The 18,733-nt window shown below is 34.9% G+C and overlaps 2 protein-coding genes across 3 annotated transcripts; one reads left to right on the forward strand and one right to left on the reverse strand.

Annotated features, from left to right (window-relative positions):
- The first annotated feature begins 1,623 nt into the window (after positions 1-1,623).
- Positions 1,624-3,250, forward strand: LOC109182058. Its single transcript, XM_019332079.1, has 2 exons — positions 1,624-2,086; positions 2,993-3,250. Exons 1-2 carry the CDS (start codon positions 1,766-1,768, stop codon positions 3,080-3,082), a joined length of 411 nt encoding a protein of 136 aa, XP_019187624.1. The 5' UTR covers positions 1,624-1,765; the 3' UTR covers positions 3,083-3,250.
- Positions 3,251-14,879: 11,629 nt separating this feature from the next.
- Positions 14,880-17,301, reverse strand: LOC109182137 (actin-like). Of its 2 annotated transcripts, none has more exons than XM_019332209.1 (5): positions 17,164-17,301; positions 16,535-16,605; positions 16,032-16,425; positions 15,327-15,940; positions 14,880-15,239 (listed from the first exon to the last, which is right to left on the reverse strand). In XM_019332209.1, exons 2-5 carry the CDS (start codon positions 16,592-16,594, stop codon positions 15,174-15,176), a joined length of 1,134 nt encoding a protein of 377 aa, XP_019187754.1. In that variant the 5' UTR covers positions 16,595-16,605; positions 17,164-17,301; the 3' UTR covers positions 14,880-15,173. The 2 variants fall into 2 exon arrangements, with proteins under 2 accessions (XP_019187754.1, XP_019187756.1); XM_019332211.1 differs by lacking the exon at positions 17,164-17,301 and adding an exon at positions 17,050-17,145.
- Between the last annotated feature and the right edge of the window lie 1,432 nt (positions 17,302-18,733).

The raw sequence follows: 18,733 nt of genomic DNA on the forward strand, positions 1-18,733 counted from the left end.
ATAGGCACAATCTTTAGAAAAACAAGGGAAAATGGCACTTTTTCTCCCTGTGTTATATGCTTATAGCACTTTTTCCCCCCTGAATTATTCATGCATTCACATTTGCCCCCTCAATTATTATAAAAGTAGCGGTTTTTCCCCCTGATAATATTAAATGGACATTTTTACCCTTAAAACAAATATTTTATTTATTTCTCTTCTTCAACAAATTATTGCTTATACGTAGGGATGACCACGGTTCGGTTCGAACTGAACCAAACACTATAGCAATCAAATTAAAAAATTTCGGTTATGATTCATAACATAACCCAATATTTGGGTTTCCGTTTATTAAAATCGTGAACTGGAAAAAAAATGGATCCTGAACCGTGAATCGGAGGTTCAAATCGGAATAACTACTAGCAATAGCTTAAATTAGAATTATAATATTTGCAAATAGTGTATGTTTTTTTCGCATTTATATTGACTCTCACATATAAGTATATATAATCGCGGTTTGAGTTTTATTTTGAACCGTCGGTTCACAATTTTGGATCCAATTTGAACGGTTGGTTCAAACTTTCTTTTAAAATTTTATTTTTTTATTTTTAAAATATTCTAAATTCAACACTTAATGTATTTTATTTTTTCAAATCGTGGTTATAATTTGTTGGAGAAGAAAAATAAATGAAATATTTATTTTAAGGGTAAATATGTCCATTTAATATATCAGGGGGAAAAACTGTCACTTAAATAATTTAGGGAGAAAAAGTGTTATAAGTATATAACAAAGGGGGAAAAAGTGTCATTTTCTCAAAAAACAATAATTACCCATTAAACTTTAAAAGATTATAATTAAACATATTTACTCATCTATTTGATGCAATTAAATTAATACAATTAAGTTAAATAATTAGTAAACTTAGGATTAAAACTCGTAAAACTCAAATCGTATTTTTCTAAAAAAAAATAAAAAAATAAAAGAAACCTTGTTCGGGAATATAAAATATTTAAATTGTGAGAAATGTATGGTCACAAAGATCTTCAAAAAAGTTGAAACTAAAAGTCCTTCATACAAAAAGAGTTCAAACTAAAAGGACTCATTTAATATCATTGTTAGAAGTAAACTCGTTGTTAAATATCTAACTTTTTTTTTTTTTTTTACTTTTCAATTATATACAAAAATTTAATAAGTACACTTGTACATGATAGCTCAATATATATTATCTATAAAATAAAATCATATAATTCTGAAAGCATACAAAAATCTAGTAAGGACTTCTCAATATACAAGACTCGATCATTGTTGCTGTTATAGACCAAAGTATACTTTGTGTGTACATAATATAGACTTATAATTATCATATCTTCCTATAAATCAAAGCAAGAGTCAAAGTGTCAAACTGCATGTTGATATCATAGTTTTCAGTGTTAAATTTGTTTTGTTTTGTTTTTTTTTTTTTTTTTTTTCATTTTTCACATCATGCCACGTGCATACCTTACATTATTCCCACTAACAATTAGATTTGAGGTTAATTATTAGTACCAGATTTCCAAATGTGTATTCTGTCACTCCAACGGCTAATTTTCCCACAATTCGCACTAAACAATAAATCAATAATGCAGTGGGCAAGGAGACCATCAATCACCGCCCACTCTAACGGTCCATTTCCCCCCCTAAATTAAGCCATCCATCTCTCTCAGAGCTCAAACATCCTTCCACCTCTCTCTCTCTCTCTCTCTCTCTGTTTTTTTGGAAACTGAAATCTTGAATCTCGAAGCAAAAATGGAGAACAGTGTGAATGCAGCAGCCAAAGTTCAGCATGTGACGAAAGCTTCGTCGGACGAGCTTCTGAGGAAGTTTGCGGAGGTGGGTTCTGAATCGGAGGACAAGCGAGAGCTGCGAATCGTCAAGCGCCGGAAAAAGAGCCAGCTTGCCGTGGCGGCAGCCGCCGGGAAAGAAGCGGCGGTGGTGGAGAGGAAGTCCCTCCTCGCTCCGGCGGGTTCCAAGAGGTCGGCGGCGTTGATTCGGCATCTCGGAATTGGGAAGGCCAGGGTCCGAGCTAGGGAGCTCAGGAACAGGTCTTTCATGGGTACCATAGAGAAGGTAACAACATTAAGTTTAATTTATGTCACAGTATTATTGTCTTTCTTAGAATTTCTGCACTTTAACATGCATTTGAGATATGAATTATGATAGCATTTAGCAGTTATCTTCTGTTTTCTTTGTCATTAGCATAATTATGTTAGATCTAAAAATATAGTCTTAACCTATCGAATAAAATCTAAGAAAAACTTAACTTCTTAATAGCGGAAGCGGCTGTGTAGATGTTCAGTCATAATTTATGGATCTTATTGTGTTGTCTAGACAGCCAGAGTCTTAGCGGCTACGAACTAATTGGGTTGCAGGAAATAGCCCTACCTCTTATACCTTTTCTTTCTGGGCGACGAAGAAGCTCACCATAAATGCTATACACTAAGTAAACTATACTTTATAACCTTAGTCGACAAAGGACACAAGAGGTAAATCAGCCTAAGTTGTAAGTACGTAACTGTTCGGTTCAAATAAAGAAGATCAATAAGTAACTAGCTGAGAGTGAACTTGTAACCTTATGTTACCAAGTCAACAGACCAAAAAATTTACTTGCTATTTGCAATGCTTCTTATTTTAAGATGCATTTGAGATAGCCTTTATCCAATTAGCTTATGTTTAGCATAATTAGGGATACAATAGGTTTAGCACCTAACTCTCTAATCTTAATAGGACAAGTTTGGATAGTTGACAGTTGAATTTGAGTTTAAAAAAAAAAAAAAAAACCTATCAATGCTCAAATATTAAAATAGTCATATCGAGTACCCAATACTTGGTTATGTATACTTTGTGCATAATTTTACTTGGTACTTTACAAATGCTTATTTTACATGATAAAAATGGCCCTTGGTGTCATTTTAGTTTGCAAGAATGACTCTTACATCAGATTGAACTAACCATCATTGATGTTTCTTTTTTCAGACATGGAGAAAGACCATTGGGGGGGCTTCCAAGGTCTTCATGGAGAAACATTATAACCGACACAAACGTCTTATAAATGACATCTACTAGGTAAACCTTAGCTTGTTAAATGCTAATTTTGCAGAATCCATCTGTAAAGAAACTGCAATGAGTTTTTTGGCTATTTAGCATGACAATGTATTAGTGTGTATTTAGCAGCATTCTTTGATTTGTCAAATTAAATCTCACTGAATAAAGTTCTTTCATTTCAACCATTCATTCTGGTCTGTTCTTGATTAAGAGATTGCCAGAACTTTAAAGTTCATTTCTTGCCATCATGAAACCAAAAACAGAAAAACGGGGCAACCCCACCCAAGTTGATTAGACTGTTGACTTGGTAACTACTAACTATTATACAATGTTACAAGTTCGACTGCCAAGAGTCTTGCAGTTCCATTCCAACAATTCATGTGTACTAGTAATACGTTATTGCCACTCTTAGAGATAGACCAATCCAATTGACCAATTCAAATTAAGATTGAAAAGTTGCTTAGTTGGCATGCAGGAGGTAGGCTAGCAGCCATAATGTGCGATTTCGAATCCTATCAAGAGTAGTGGTATAAATTTGTCTAGTTGTAGTACTAGTATACAAGCACGTTTAGACACATTCATTGATTTATTCATATAGACTGAATGGAATTGTCTAGTTGTGGGTACTAATAGAATAATTACAAGTGAAGACTCTCGAATTCAGAGTGCAAACTAACCTTATGATCATATATGTAGATGCTACCCACCCCATACCCAAGATAGCTACCCCCCAACCCAATCCTCCAAACCTTCCCCATTGAGCTTTTATGTTGGCTCAGATAATGTAGGTGAAGTGAAAACATTTTTGTGTGAACTTTATCTCACGAGTCACTTGTGCCTGCCATTTCAAGTTTGGAAAACAACATTTACCCTTTCCATACTCCAAATGCAAACACAATTAAGCTGTTCTGACACCTATTAATAATGCCCACCTCGTTGACTTATTGACAAGACTACTTTTTTTCACACTAATTAATTCCACTATACATCTCATCTCTTAGGCTGTCCTTAACCCAGAAATTTTAACAATTGCAAAGTGACATGGCATGATTATGTGTAAAAAAAAGTCTTTTTTAAAATTGTTTTTATTTTTTACATGTCTTGCAAGCTTTTTGATTTAGGCTGTCCTTATCCCTGCAAACATCTCCCACTCTCAAAAATGAGTCACACTTCTACATCATCTTATTTGCAAATCATCTCTTATTCACACTACATCCCTACAAATCTCTCTTACTCTAAAAAATTGGTCCCACTTATATATATATATATATATATATATATATATATATATATATATATATATATATATATAAGAATAAAAAAGTAAAGAAAAGTACATATTTGCAGGCAGCATGGCTGCCTTGCAATACTAAAGTACAAAGAAGGCTGCCATTCGGCAGCCTTCTTTGTACTTTGCAAACTTGCAAAAGATGCAAGTTTGCATTACACATCATATAACAAAAAAAAAAATAAAAATAAAAAATAATTCCATGTGGCATGCCAAATAAGATTGCAAATGGGTACACTTGCAGGGTAAGGTCAGCCTTAGAAAGCTTGCTAAGTACAATGACAGCTGCCAAATAGCAGCTTTGGCAGCAAAACTTGTACGTTTTTTTACTTTATCTATTTTAATATTATTATTATATATGTATTTGTTTATTTTATTGAAAGTGGGACCCATTTTTAAAAGTGGGAGAGTATTGTAGGGATGTAGAGAAAATAGTTGAAGAATTGCAAATTTGATGATGTGAAAGTGGGACCCATTTTAGAAAGTGAGAGAAAATTGCTGGGATAAGGTTAGCCTTATCTTTAAAATAGATTTAGTCTTTTATTACTAAATCTATTAGCCAACCTTTAAATTTAAGTTATAATTTACTTAAGTTGACACTTTAAAATAAAATTGTGATTTTTTTTTTTAATTAAAAACCAATACTTAAATCCTAAAAACTTCATTTCTTCCTTCGTTCAACTAGTGAAATCTAATTTTGAAGTTCAAGGGATTTGGTCTCTTTTAAATTAACTAACAAATGTACCCATGAGATATGGCATGGGTCTCTCTTTTAACCTAACAGTCTCGAGGCTTGAGTCATGAAAATGCGACTACCTTAAACTACATTATGAAATAGTGTTTTGTCATCCTTTGAAGTCCCATCCGGTATAAACAAGATTAGTCTCAATGACAAAATATAGTTGACTTTATTGTTGGTTACCATAATTAAAAAAAAAATAACTTAGTAATCGGCTAGGGAAGAACCTTTTAGTGAAATCAACTCTTGACCAACAATTAACATTTGAAAAGCTTACGAAAATTCACCTAAATTTGCAAAAGATAAAGACTCGGAAATTGAGGTGTACATCACATGATCTTTCACAGTAAGTATATTGACTTTGAGGTCTAATTTTTGTTTGTTTGTTTTTTTTTTTTTTTTTTTCTTTTCAAAAGAATATGTTAGAAATTAATATTATAGATCATTGTCACTTGGTAATAGGAAATTAGCTCAAGATTGGATGAACTTTGATGAAAGATTCAAAATTGCTAATTGGATGAACTTTGATGAAAGATTCAAAATCGTAGAGTATCCTTCAGAAGGTTAGAGTGTCTAACTTATCTTTATTTGGAGATACTTGATCGACCTATTTATCTGTCATGAGAATACGTGGAGTTTATTAGAATTACCATGTATTTAAGCTACTAGCCCTAACTATAAGGAGAGCTACCATTGGAAGCATGTTTATATATCATATTTAGGGGTCGTTTGGTTCACGGAATGTCAGATTACCTTAGGGAATGTTAGATTATTGGGAATGTTAGATTCCTGTGTTTGGTTAAAATTGGGGTATGTAATATAATCATGTTTGGTTTAGGGTTATCTTTTATTCACACACTATAATATCCTTAAAACTAAATAAATATATTACATGATTTTAAAACTAAAATAAATAAATAAGATAACGGTATCATATATAATTACAATATTAACTAAAATATTGAACTTGAGAAACAAAATTATTTTATATGCTAACCTAGCATAATAAAAATAAAAAATATATAATTACAAAAATAATTATATGTGTGTGTGTGTGTGTGTGTGTGAGATAAACTAACATAACCAAGGTTATCTTACATAACCTTAGAAATTGAAGGGAATCACATTCCCTTCAAAATCCTATGGGGAGGGAATGTGACATTCCTGGGGAATGTTAGATTCCCTGAGATAATGTGAACCAAACACAGGAATGTGAACTTTGGAATATCACATTCCCTTGGTTATGTTATATAACCTGAACCAAACGCCCCCTTAATGTCTTGTAACAGTTAAATAATTTCTTAACCTATATATTCTAATCTTAATAAACTAAGTAATGGGTTGAAACTCGATCTACAGAATTGAATACACAAGTCTTTTTGGCTCACCCTAAGTGACCAAGAACCTTGTTTTCTTTCAATTCATTTCTTTGTCATTTACATTGTGGTGTTTGGTAAATAGTTGTTAGTTGATTGAGTTAATAAGTTTGACTAGTTGATAGCATTAGTTGATTGTTGAAAGATGTTTGGTAAATTAGTTGTTAGCTGATAACTGATTACATGCAAAATAACTTTCTCAAAAAACTTATCGACAATCAGCTAATGCTATCATCGCATTGTTAATAATTGTATCATATGTCTAAGCATCGCACGGGTGCAACTACTAGGTTGTCAGACTTACATATGAATCCAGAGGTATAACATATTTGAGTTGTTTCCGATTAAGTGTTTCCGATTCAAATGTTGAATTATTAAAAAAAAACATTTTACTATTACATAGAATAAGAAGATTATACAATAATCTTAAATTATTAAGAGACCATATTTAATGACCGTGCATCGCACAGGAAACTTACTAGTAATACAAATTAAAATTTGATAACAAAAAGTATTGCTGTTTATAAATTATTATTAAGTGTCAATTCAACTAAACTATGCTTTTAATGTTTTCAAAAAAAAAAAGAAAAAACCATGCTTTTAATGTTATTGTCATCAACCTTAGGTGATTGCATTATTATAGTTATTAAATTGTGAACTAAATTAACATTAACATTCATAGTTATTATTTGAAAGGGAAAGCCACTTATCATGCCAACAAATCATTATCAATATTATCTTCTTCTTTTTTAATACTACTGACTGTATTACAATGCATTATCTGTTCATAACTACTTTTTCAACCTATTGAAACACAAAGAGTCAATATTACCCACTGAAACTTAATCGCACAATTTCCTTTATGAGCGAGCAACTTGGTGTCATGGGACTACAAGGTCCTTACCATCAATACTACCCTATCAACTCCTAAGTTGTTATATGTTAATTCCTATGTTATTTTTGTTATTATAAAATTTAGGTTGTATTTATTTTCAATTTTTTTAGTAATCCACTATCTATTTTTTAAAAAATTAAAATTGAAATAATATATGAGGAAACATATTTTCTATTTTATTTTATTTAATTAATATTTTATATTTATTCAATAAAATAGGAAATTTCTTTTATTAGTAATCACATCTTTGGGTTTGAAAGGTACTATAGTCTCCGGAGTTAGCAATCACAATAAACAGCCACCTAACAACTCTTTAAGTGGAAGAATCAATGCATAGTGCTAACAATGAGTCACCCGTACAAGAAAGTAAAATTCTCACACTTCGACTACCAGGATTCGATAATTTTGATCTTATGTCCTTGTAGTAACCACATCCTTAGTTATTGTATTACTTTCTTTTTCTTGTTTCTTTTCATTATTTAAATTAATTATAAAATTTCAATTTTAATTCATTAGCTAGAATAATAATCTCTTTATATCTCATTTTACTATTAATTAGTCAAATTAAACCAACTATTCGTTTGTATATTTTCTTTAAACATTTTATAATCTTTAAATTATGTTTTTTTTTTTTTTGTATTTAATGATCCATAGTACTTTACTTTATAAACATATATAAAAATTAAGAAATTTTTACATTGTCACAAAATTTTATAAATTTTAAACACAGACTCTCTAACACTAAAATCATGTGGGGACTTAACTCAATAATTTATGACTAATGTTGAAAGGTCACTATGGGAGTGTTGCTAAAAATGAAAATTAAAATTTTGAGACTAAAAAAATTTCAAGAATTTACAGTGAGGTTATTTTTCATTTTATTATTATTAATTTTCTCTCAACTACACACGGAAAATGAGAACTTAAAGAAGCAACCTTTCTTCTTGGCAAGTTTTCTGCTCGATCTCTCTCTCTCTCTCTCTCTCTACATATATATGTCTTTCCACTTTTATATATATATATATATATATATATATATATATATATATATATATATATATATATATATATATATATATTGTTAATAATGTTATTATTTCCTATTATATTTGTTATATATTATAGTTAATAATTGTGTGGTGTTATATTAGTTTACTAGAGCTAGTCTATTAGTTAGGAGAGTTTATGTTTTCGTATCTGATATACTATTGTAATCTCTATCTTTTGTAACTGAATAGAATTGCTTCTTTCATCTGGTATCAGTTAGCTTTAGGTTTTGATCCTCTCCTTCTTTCTCTCCCCACCGTAAACAGCCATAAACCCACCTTCTTTCTCTCCCCACCTATCTTTTGTCTGGTTGGACTGAACAACTAGAAGTTGTTAGTCCACCAAACTCTGTGCCTAATATAATCCTAGATTGATGGGATACAGGATAATTGATGTTAGCACATTCAGTTACGGTACTCAGACTGCTCAGTAGACTCCAATACACCATCTAGGGTTCTGAGTCAGGTCTGAGGCAAAACATGACTAACGGTCTACCGTTAAGAGGCAACACAACAGGAACATCAACTATGGCTGGAGATCAACACGGCTACGCTTCTGCTATCATACGAGGTTAGGTTTCTCGTATACTATGGTTTATTATAGTTAGACTATTTAGATCTAACACCAAGATGTTGACAAACTCGTCAGAACGGACGATCACCGTCGTCGCCGTTCCTTCTTCGGCCACCATCCCGAATACCCTAGCCTCAGCCCACCACTTTGTTTCTATCAAGCTTACGTCCAGGAATTTCTTGTTCTGGCGTACGCAGCTAGTCCCGTTCTTACGGGGTCGGGACCTCCTTGGATTCGTCGACAGTGCACGCCCAATTTTCATATATATACATGCAAAAATCTGCAGAAACAGTTTCATACATATACATGCAAAAATCTGCAGAAACAGAACGGTTCTGATTTCAAGATTCTATTGGAGCATTTATTTCTCTATCTATCTATCTATCTATCTATCTATCTTTAGGAATATCTTGAATGAGTTTCAAGAATTGGATGAGCGGATGCTATATATATTGTGCTCTTCTTCATTTTGTGTCTCTCTCTAGATATCCCAATCGAGAATTTCAAGTGGTTTTGCGCAAAAATTTTCTACTGAGCTTCATTTGGGGAATGAAGAATGTCTTGTTGGAGATCATTTGTTGGATGCTGGGAAAATCTGCATTGTCAGTATGAGCAAATGAGAAGGGAAAATGAAAGTTTGCGCGGAGAGGACGACCCCTGGTGATTTAAATTGGTATTAGAGCGCTTCTGATGATTAACATTGAAAAAACGGGAAAGACATTCCTTTCTCTAGAAACTGGTGATCTATGAAGAACCTGCTTTCTTTTCTATGAAGATCCTTCTTTCTTGAAATCTATACAAACAAGTAGTCTGTTGTTACTTTGATTGTCCATAGTGCTCTGCTTTCTTTTCTGCTTATTTAGTTCTTATGCATTCCGTTTAAGTTTCTAGATCCATCGGGGATGCATATATGAAGAAACCAGAGTTCGCTCTTAGCCCCGAATTCCCAAAATTCTATCTCCTAGAAGCCATTACTAGGTCAGTGCTAAGATCTGACCCTGTTGAGCATATAACCATTAATGTGCAACCCAATTATGAGCTTAGGTTTTTAGTTGAGATGGAGCACATGCTTTAATTTGGTATCAGAGCCAGATCATAGGTCATGGGTTTGAATCTCTACGTCACCCTAATTTCATTTCATGATTGTCTTTCCCGATTTTACCAAAGATACCAAATTGAAGCATGTGTTAATCATCAGAAGCGATTGTCTTTCCCGATTTTTTCAGTGTTAATCATCATAAGCGCTCTGATACCAAAGATACCAAATTGAAACAGAAGCGCTCTGATACCAAAGATACCAAATTGAAGCATGTGTTAATCATCAAAAGTGCTCTGATACCAAATTGAAGCATGTGTTAATTATCAGAAGCGTTGAAGCATGTGTTAATCATCAGAAGCGCTCTGATACCAAATTGAAGCATGTGTTAATCATCAGAAGCGCTCTGGTACCAAATTGAAGCATGTGTTAATCATCAGAAGCGCTCTGGTACCAAATTGAAGCATGTGTTAATCATCATAAGCGCTCTAATATCAAATTGAAGCATGTGTTCTCTGAAACAGATGATGGAGTGTTAATCATCAGAAGCGCTCGGATACCAAATTGAAGCATGTGTTAATCATCAGAAGCGCTCTGATAACAAATTGAAGAATGTGTTAATCATCAAAAGCGCTCTGATACCAAATTGAAGCATGTGTTCTTTGAAACCATGTCGTTTGAGGGTCAACCGTTACTGGCTGCAATCTGTTGTCTCGTCGGAATCATTTGGAAGGAGACACTATATATTGAAAATCTAGGCAATTCCAGAGTTGTGCTTGGCATGTTAAGCAATTCGGAGAGGATTATTACAGATGAGTTAACCAAAGAGCATAGTGCCGGCTCTGTAGATACCAAAAAAGAATTGAAGTCTTCTCATCCAGGTGATCCAAAGATTGTTGTTAGGAGATTTGGACAGTGGCTTGTTAAAGACGTTTTAAAGGTATGTGGCCAATACTGTTATATGGTTTCTTGAAGTTTATACAATCTGCTATTGTGTTTTGTGCTTATTTAGTTCTTATCAGGTTTCTAGATCGATTGGGGATGCCTATCTGAAGAAATCGGAGTTTGCTTTTGGCCCCAAATTTTCATGTTTATATTTCCCAGAACCAGAAGCCATTACTAGGGCAGTGCTAATTTCTGAGCCAAATGTATATATAAAACAACTTAAGCCAAATTTGTTATTCTGGGATCCAATGGGCGGTGGGAACACTTAATAGTCAAAAAGCCGTAGAGATTGTACATAGTAACTCAAAACCGGTAACTAGCTTGCCTTGTTTAATCTAAGATAAACTGTGTGTATTATGATGTTCCATCTAATGTTGTTTCTATGAATGGTTTCAGGGCATTGCACACCTTATAAAGACTGCTTTGATAGTGGCAGCAGAGAAAATCAATAAGATATATGACGCATTTAAGCAGGTTTCAAGGGGATAAGGGGAGGATTTCATGATGATATTACTGCAATTGTGATCTTCATAGATCGCCCGGTGGAAGAATGACTGGATTTTTTGATTTTGTCCGTCAAAGGACTCAGAACGAATGACTTGCCATCTGGTACCAAATTGAAGCATGTGTTAATCATCAGAAGCGCTCTGGTACCAAATTGAAACATGTGTTAATCATCATAAGAGCTCTGATACCAAATTGAAACATGTGTTCTCTGAAACAGAGGATGAAGTGTTAATAATCAGAAGCGCTCTGATACCAAATTGAAGCATGTGTTAATCATCATAAGCGCTCTGATACCAAATTGAAGAATGTGTTAATCATCAAAAGCGCTCTGATGCCAAATTGAAGCATGTGTTCTCTGAAACCATGTCGTTTGAGGGTCAACCGTTACTGGCTGCAATCTGTTATCTCGTCGGAATCATTTAGAAGGGGACACTATATATTGCAAATCTAGGCAATTCCAGAGCTGTGCTTGGCATGTTAAGCAATTCGCAGAGGATTATTGCAGATGAGTTAACCAAAGAGCATAGTGCCGGCTCTGTAGATATCAGAAAAGAATTGAAGTCTTCTCATCCATGTGATCCAAAGATTGTTGTTAGGAGATTTGGGCAGTGGCTTGTTAAAGACGTTTTAAAGGTATGTGGCCAATACTGTTATATGGTTTCTTGAAGTTTATACAATCTGCTGTTGTGTTTTGTGCTTATTTAGTTCTAATCAGGTTTCTAGATCGATTGGGGATGCCTATGTGAAGAAACCGGAGTTTGCTTTTGGCCGCAAATTTTCATGTTTATATTTCCCAGAACCAGAAGCCATTACTAGGCCAGTGCTAATTTCTGAGCTAAATGTATATATAAAACACCTTAAGCCAAATTTGTTATTCTGGGATCCAATGGGCGGTAGGAACACTTAATAGTCAAAAAGCCGTAGAGATTGTACATAATAACTCAAAACCGGTAACTAGCTTGCCTTGTTTAATCTAAGATAAACTGTGTGTATTATGATGTTCCATCTAATGTTGTTTCTATGATTAGTTTCAGGGCACTGCACGCCTTATAAAGGCTGCTTTGATAGTGGCAGCAGAGAAAATCAATAAGATATATTACGCATTTAAGCAGGTTTCAAGGGGATAAGGGGAGGATTTCATGATGATATTACTGCAATTGTGATCTTCATAGATCGCCCGGTGGAAGAATGACTGGATTTTTTGATTTTGTCCGTCAAAGGACTCAGAACGAATGACTTGACATCTGGTACCAAATTGAAGCATGTGTTAATCATCAGAAGTGCTCTGGTACCAAATTGAAGCATGTGTTAATCATCATAAGCACTCTGATACCAAATTGAAGCATGTGTTCTCTGAAACAGAGGATGAAGTGTTAATCATCAGAAGCGCTCTGATACCAAATTGAAGCATGTGTTAATCATCATAAGCGCTCTGATACCAAATTGAAGAATGTGTTAATCATCAAAAGCGCTCTGATACCAAATTGAAGCATGTGTTCTCTAAAACCATGTCGTTTGAGGGTCAACCGTTACTGGCTGCAATCTGTTGTCTCGTCGGAATCATTTAGAAGGGGACACTATATATTGCAAATCTAGGCAATTCCAGAGCTGTGCTTGGCATGTTAAGCAATTCGCAGAGGATTATTGCAGATGAGTTAACCCAAGAGCATAGTGCCGGCTCTGTAGATATCAGAAAAGAATTTGAAATCTTCTCATCCAGGTGATCCAAATATTGTTGTTAGGAGATTTGGACAGTGGCTTGTTAAAGACATTTTAAAGGTATGTGGCCAATACTGTTATATGGTTTCTTGAAGTTTATACAATCTGCTGTTGTGTTTTGTGCTTATTTAGTTCTTATCAGGTTTCTAGATCGATTGGGGATGCCTATGTGAAGAAACCGGAGTTTGCTTTTGGCCCCAAATTTTCATGTTTATATTTCCCAGAACCAGAAGCCATTACTAGGCCAGTGCTAATTTCTGAGCCAAATGTATATATAAAACACCTTAAGCCAAATTTGTTATTCTGGGATCCAATGGGCGGTGGGAACACTTAATAGTCAAAAAGCCGTAGAGATTGTACATAGTAACTCAAGACTGGTAACTAGCTTGCCTTGTTTAATCTAAGATAAACTGTGTGTATTATGATGTTCTATCTAATGTTGTTTCTATGATTAGTTTCAGGGCACTGCACGCCTTATAAAGGCTGCTTTGATAGTGGCAGCAGAGAAAATCAATAAGATATATTACGCATTTAAGCAGGTTTCAAGGGGATAAGGGGAGGATTTCATGATGATATTACTGCAATTGTGATCTTCATAGATCGCCCGGTGGAAGGACTGGATTTTTCGATTTTGTCCGTCAAAGGACTCAGAACAAATGACTTGCCATCTGGTGTTAACCTTCAGTACGACATTGAAGTTGACCCAAACTCAGTCCTTCAATCATCAGAAGGAACGCCTCTAGGTCCATGAGCACCAAGATACTGGTGAAGTTGAAATACTAACAAAAGGTACACTTTTTGTGTGTGCTACTTAGATAGCCCAGGAAATATCATTTCATTCCTGGATTTCCATACCTTTTAGCTACCAACACTAGCTACCAACACATTTGAAATCTTAACTTCCGAGTAAACTTGGTATATCACATAATTTTCATTGTGTGATTTCTGGGATGTTTCTCATCAATTGTCTTTTCAATGTTTTGGGGGTTGGTGAACTTTATTTCGGTGCATTTGCACTTTTCTTAAAATGATATTATAATTCTTGACATTTGCACTTTTCTTAAAATGATATTATAATTCTTCAAGAGACAATAATTTTGGGGATGATAGAGCTCTATATGCCCACGGTCAGCTCTGGTTACAGCGTCAGCACATCATGGGGAGAGCTGTAGGGTGAGCGCACACTAGAAGTGCAGTTTCAATTCTTCAATCTGATTAACAGTGAAGTTTCTATACTCTACAGTGCACATCTAATGAGGACCTTGAGTATTAAAAAATTACTTCAACTTCAGTCTAATGAGGACCTTGAGTATTAAAAAATTACTTCAACTTCAGTTTTGTTTGTCATTATCTGCAAATTAGCTATCCAAGCTCAGTTGGTGTAAAATTCTGCACCAATTTCAACATCGTCTCGTCTGTCATACATTTCCATTTCCAATAATAATGTGCTGTTGTGCCTGTGATAAACTTACAATAATAATGTGCTGTTGTGCCTGTGATAAACTTACATCCCATCTGGAAGGATTGAATGTTAATGGTTCTTCATATATCTCCTCTTGCCCACATTTAGTTTATTAGATTATTATTATACATGCATGTCATAGGCTCAACCAAGAGAGTGTTTTATGTGGGAGCTTGGGGGAGGGATAGGTTGCTTTGAAATACTTGAAAAATTGCATGTTAACAACAGTAGTAACATATAACAATTCTCCATGTTGACAGTAGTGAGAATGTTCATTTATCAGAAATCCAAATAACATAAAAGTAGACAAATCTTCTTAATAGCAATACTAACAAAAAAAAAATGCCAAGATCCTGTTTGTGTCTCCACTGGCCAAATCTTGAAAAACTCGAAAGAATGAACATAAAGAAAACAATAAGTAAAATAACAAATGAGAAGGAAGCAGCATAGCAACTGAGGAGAAGCTGTTTTCATAGCACAGCTTGTATAAATCTCTCCAGATGTCTCTTTCCCAGCATGCAGCATTTAGAAGCATTTCCTATGAACAATCGAGGGTCCTGATTCATCATACTCTGCCTTTGCTATCCACATCTGCAATAGCCACAGAAAAAAAAAAAGGTTTATACTACGGAAATCTCAAGATTATCATATTTCTCAAGGTAATCTGCAGTGGCATACCTGTTGGAATGTGCTCAGGGAGGCCAAAATAGATCCTCCAATCCACACACTGTACTTCCTCTCAGGCGGGGCAACAACCTTTATCTTCATGCTACTCGGAGCCAAAGCTGTGATCTCCTTGCTCATCCTATCAGCAATGCCCCCGAACATAGTGGTACCACCACTGAGGACAATGTTTCCATAAAGATCCTTCCTAATATCCACGTCACACTTCATGATGGAATTGTAAGTAGTTTCATGAATGCCAGCAGCTTCCATCCCGATGATCGATGGCTGGAAGAGAACCTCTGGGCAGCGGAACCGCTCATTACCGATGGTAATCACTTGTCCATCAGGCAACTCGTAGCTCTTCTCCACAGCTGAGCTGGTCTTTGATGTTTCCAGCTCTTGTTCATAGTCAAGAGCAATGTAGGATAACTTCTCCTTCATATCTCTAACAATTTCTCGCTCCGCAGAAGTGGTGAAAGAGTAACCCCTCTCAGTCAGAATCTTCATGAGGTGATCCGTGAGATCACGTCCTGCCAAATCCAGACGCAGGATGGCGTGTGGGAGGGCATACCCTTCGTAAATGGGAACTGTGTGGCTCACACCATCTCCAGAGTCCAGAACAATACCTGCCAAAGGGTACCAACACCAATTAACCTTAATGGAAGGATAGATAGGACATAGGACACGTATATATTTTTAAGGGCGAGTAATGCTTACCAGTAGTACGACCACTGGCATAAAGGGAAAGCACTGCCTGAATAGCAACATACATGGCAGGGGCATTGAAAGTCTCGAACATGATCTGAGTCATCTTCTCACGATTCGCCTTGGGGTTAAGGGGGGCTTCTGTGAGCAGTACCGGGTGCTCTTCTGGTGCCACACGAAGTTCATTGTAGAACGTATGATGCCAGATTTTCTCCATGTCATCCCAGTTGTTGACAATTCCATGCTCAATAGGGTACTTCAGAGTCAAAATACCTCTCTTAGATTGAGCCTCGTCACCAACATAAGCATCCTTCTGGCCCATGCCAACCATCACTCCAGTATGACGAGGGCGTCCAACAATGCTAGGGAAGACAGCCCTTGGAGCATCATCTCCAGCAAATCCAGCCTGAAAATTCCATGAAAATTGTAAAACATCAATCTCCAAGCCTAGATAATGCAGACACTTAACCTTTATTTACATCACATTATATGTTAAAGATGTTAAAGATTCCTACCTTGACCATTCCAGTACCATTGTCACACACAAGAGGCTGGATATCCTCACCTTCGGCCATTTTTTAATGAGCTGTGGTAAAACAAACATGTTATCAAACAATAGGTTTAATCCATTAAAATCAATTGAAGGCACATAGCTAAGCAATACACATCTTGATACTTGATAAGCATGGATCTCAGACTTTCAAGTGAAAAGTCAGTACATGCAAAGCACATATGAATATATGATTTCTTCTCTGAAGAAAAGGGGCAACCCCATTTCTGTTCCTCTTTTAAACACACAATCAGAATTGGAATATGGAGGCAAAACTTATAAGATTACTTCCCCCATCAGATCCCAAAAAGACCAGACTTTCGCAAATGAGAAAACTGGGTGAATAGCCATAAATCTTTCAGTCATTTTCAAAATACGCATTTGCAGATCGACAGATCCGATTCCAATGGAAACATAATCAACCCGTTAAATGCACGAAAACAATCAGAAATTCATAAAAAAACTGCATAATCAACGAACCTATTCTTAAAAAAAACCAATGATATTCAACTTTTACAACAAATATCAACCTTTCTCCAGCTGAATAACCTCAAAGATTCAAACTTTGATGAGGAAAATGAACATAAAGATTACCTTTTTAAGGATTGTTAAGAAGCGGGTTTGGGTATATGGTGCTGGACTGCTGGCTGTTGTTCTCCGACTTCGTTCTTTCGCCCTTAAACAGAATATTTTGTGCCCGCCCTCTGGTTTAAATGAGGGCTCCGAATGACTGAGTCTCAGCCTGGAAATGAAATTCGGGTCAAATTTGCCCCAAATTCGGATCTGCTTAGATCAGGGCCGTTGGTTGTATGATTGCACCTCCCCGTGAGTCGGACCTCACGTCAGCATCATGTGCGTGGTTGACATAGTTGCTCTCTTTTGCACATAATTTATGTTGTCAGGACTATTATGCCCTTTACTCTTTTTTTTTTTTTTTTTTTTTTTGTTAATTCTAATTCTAATTTTTTTCTCTTTTTCTCTTTTTTTTTTTCAAAAAAAATCTATTTTTTCTTTTTTTTTTTTTAACAAAATTTGTTGTTGAGTTTTTGTCCCAAAAGATAAAAGTGGCGGCCACCCTGATACGTCTATTAAGCACACTCATTGTCCACATAGCATTTTTTAATGAAACATTTCAAAAATTTACATTTATATGACAATATCTTTAATCTCTCTCCTCTATCCTTTCTCTCCCACCTTACTCTAAAGTTACCAAAAAAATAAAAATCATGAAAATTTCCTCAATTTTAACTTATTAAAATTTACTTGTTTATCTATCTCGTTGGATTGATATTTTTGCAAAGACGTAGTATAATGTCAACTAGTCATCTAAATTCAATTAATTCTAGTGTGATTAATGAATTACAATATTTAAAATTATTAAATTTTTAATCACTCGAATATTAACCGCTAGTTAATGTAACACTTTTTTAAAAAAATTGAATAAATGTTATTGTCCAATTATCTCCTTCGTTGCTGAATTGGTGCTTAAGGTAAAATACTAAAATGACTAATAAAAAATGTTTGCAAGCAAAGGGGTTTTTAGAACACAAAATTCAATGAGGGCATAATTGTCATTTTAGTGAGGTACCCAGAAAATCAATCGACACTTTTTCTTGTAAAGCCATTAAATTTATCACTTTATTGCCATAAGGTACACTTTTTAATTTTTAAAATTTATTATTTTTAATATATATTTTTTCAGTGTGCGAGTGGGTGAGGGCAATGATGAAGGGGTATGGTGGGGCCAATGCCAGCATAGAATTCCACCGCCAACAGCCTGTGAAGATGATGCTGCCCTCTTTTCTTCACGTGAGGAGAAAGCTCCGTCCACTCACACCTGCCGGTTCCCCCATCCCCCATTTTCCTTATATCTTAATCAATGTTTCTACCAACGGAACCGGTCAATCCTACGATTTTATCGGTTTACCATATATACGGTCCGATCAAGCGGTCCACTATCACTGGACCGTTGATGAGAGCTAGAAATTTTGTGAATTGGGAAGTACGTTTCAATTTTATATGTTTTAATGAATTTTATAATCTTATCTCCACTTGATTTATAATTGAATGTTATAAATTGCATATATTCTTCCCATGCGACAGAGCATTTGGAATGATGTAAATCATGGTAACTCAACTGAACATGAACCACAGAGGCTAGATA

This window comes from Ipomoea nil, unplaced genomic scaffold (genome assembly GCF_001879475.1).
Source record: "Ipomoea nil cultivar Tokyo-kokei standard unplaced genomic scaffold, Asagao_1.1 scaffold1043, whole genome shotgun sequence".
In the NCBI taxonomy this organism is placed as follows: Eukaryota; Viridiplantae; Streptophyta; class Magnoliopsida; order Solanales; family Convolvulaceae; genus Ipomoea; species Ipomoea nil.

Excerpts from the sequence above, each read along its gene's own strand:
- LOC109182058 (XM_019332079.1), top strand. The coding sequence starts at position 1,766 with ATGGAGAACAGTGTGAATGCAGCAGCCAAAGTTCAGCATGTGACGAAA. Across the intron at positions 2,087-2,992 it reads TCATGGGTACCATAGAGAAG|ACATGGAGAAAGACCATTGG; the intron begins GTAACAACATTA and ends TTCTTTTTTCAG.
- LOC109182137 (XM_019332209.1), bottom strand. The coding sequence starts at position 16,594 with ATGGCCGAAGGTGAGGATATCCAGCCTCTTGTGTGTGACAATGGTACT. Across the intron at positions 15,941-16,031 it reads TGCCAGTGGTCGTACTACTG|GTATTGTTCTGGACTCTGGA; the intron begins GTAAGCATTACT and ends ACCCTTTGGCAG. Across the intron at positions 15,240-15,326 it reads CCCTGAGCACATTCCAACAG|ATGTGGATAGCAAAGGCAGA; the intron begins GTATGCCACTGC and ends TGGCTATTGCAG.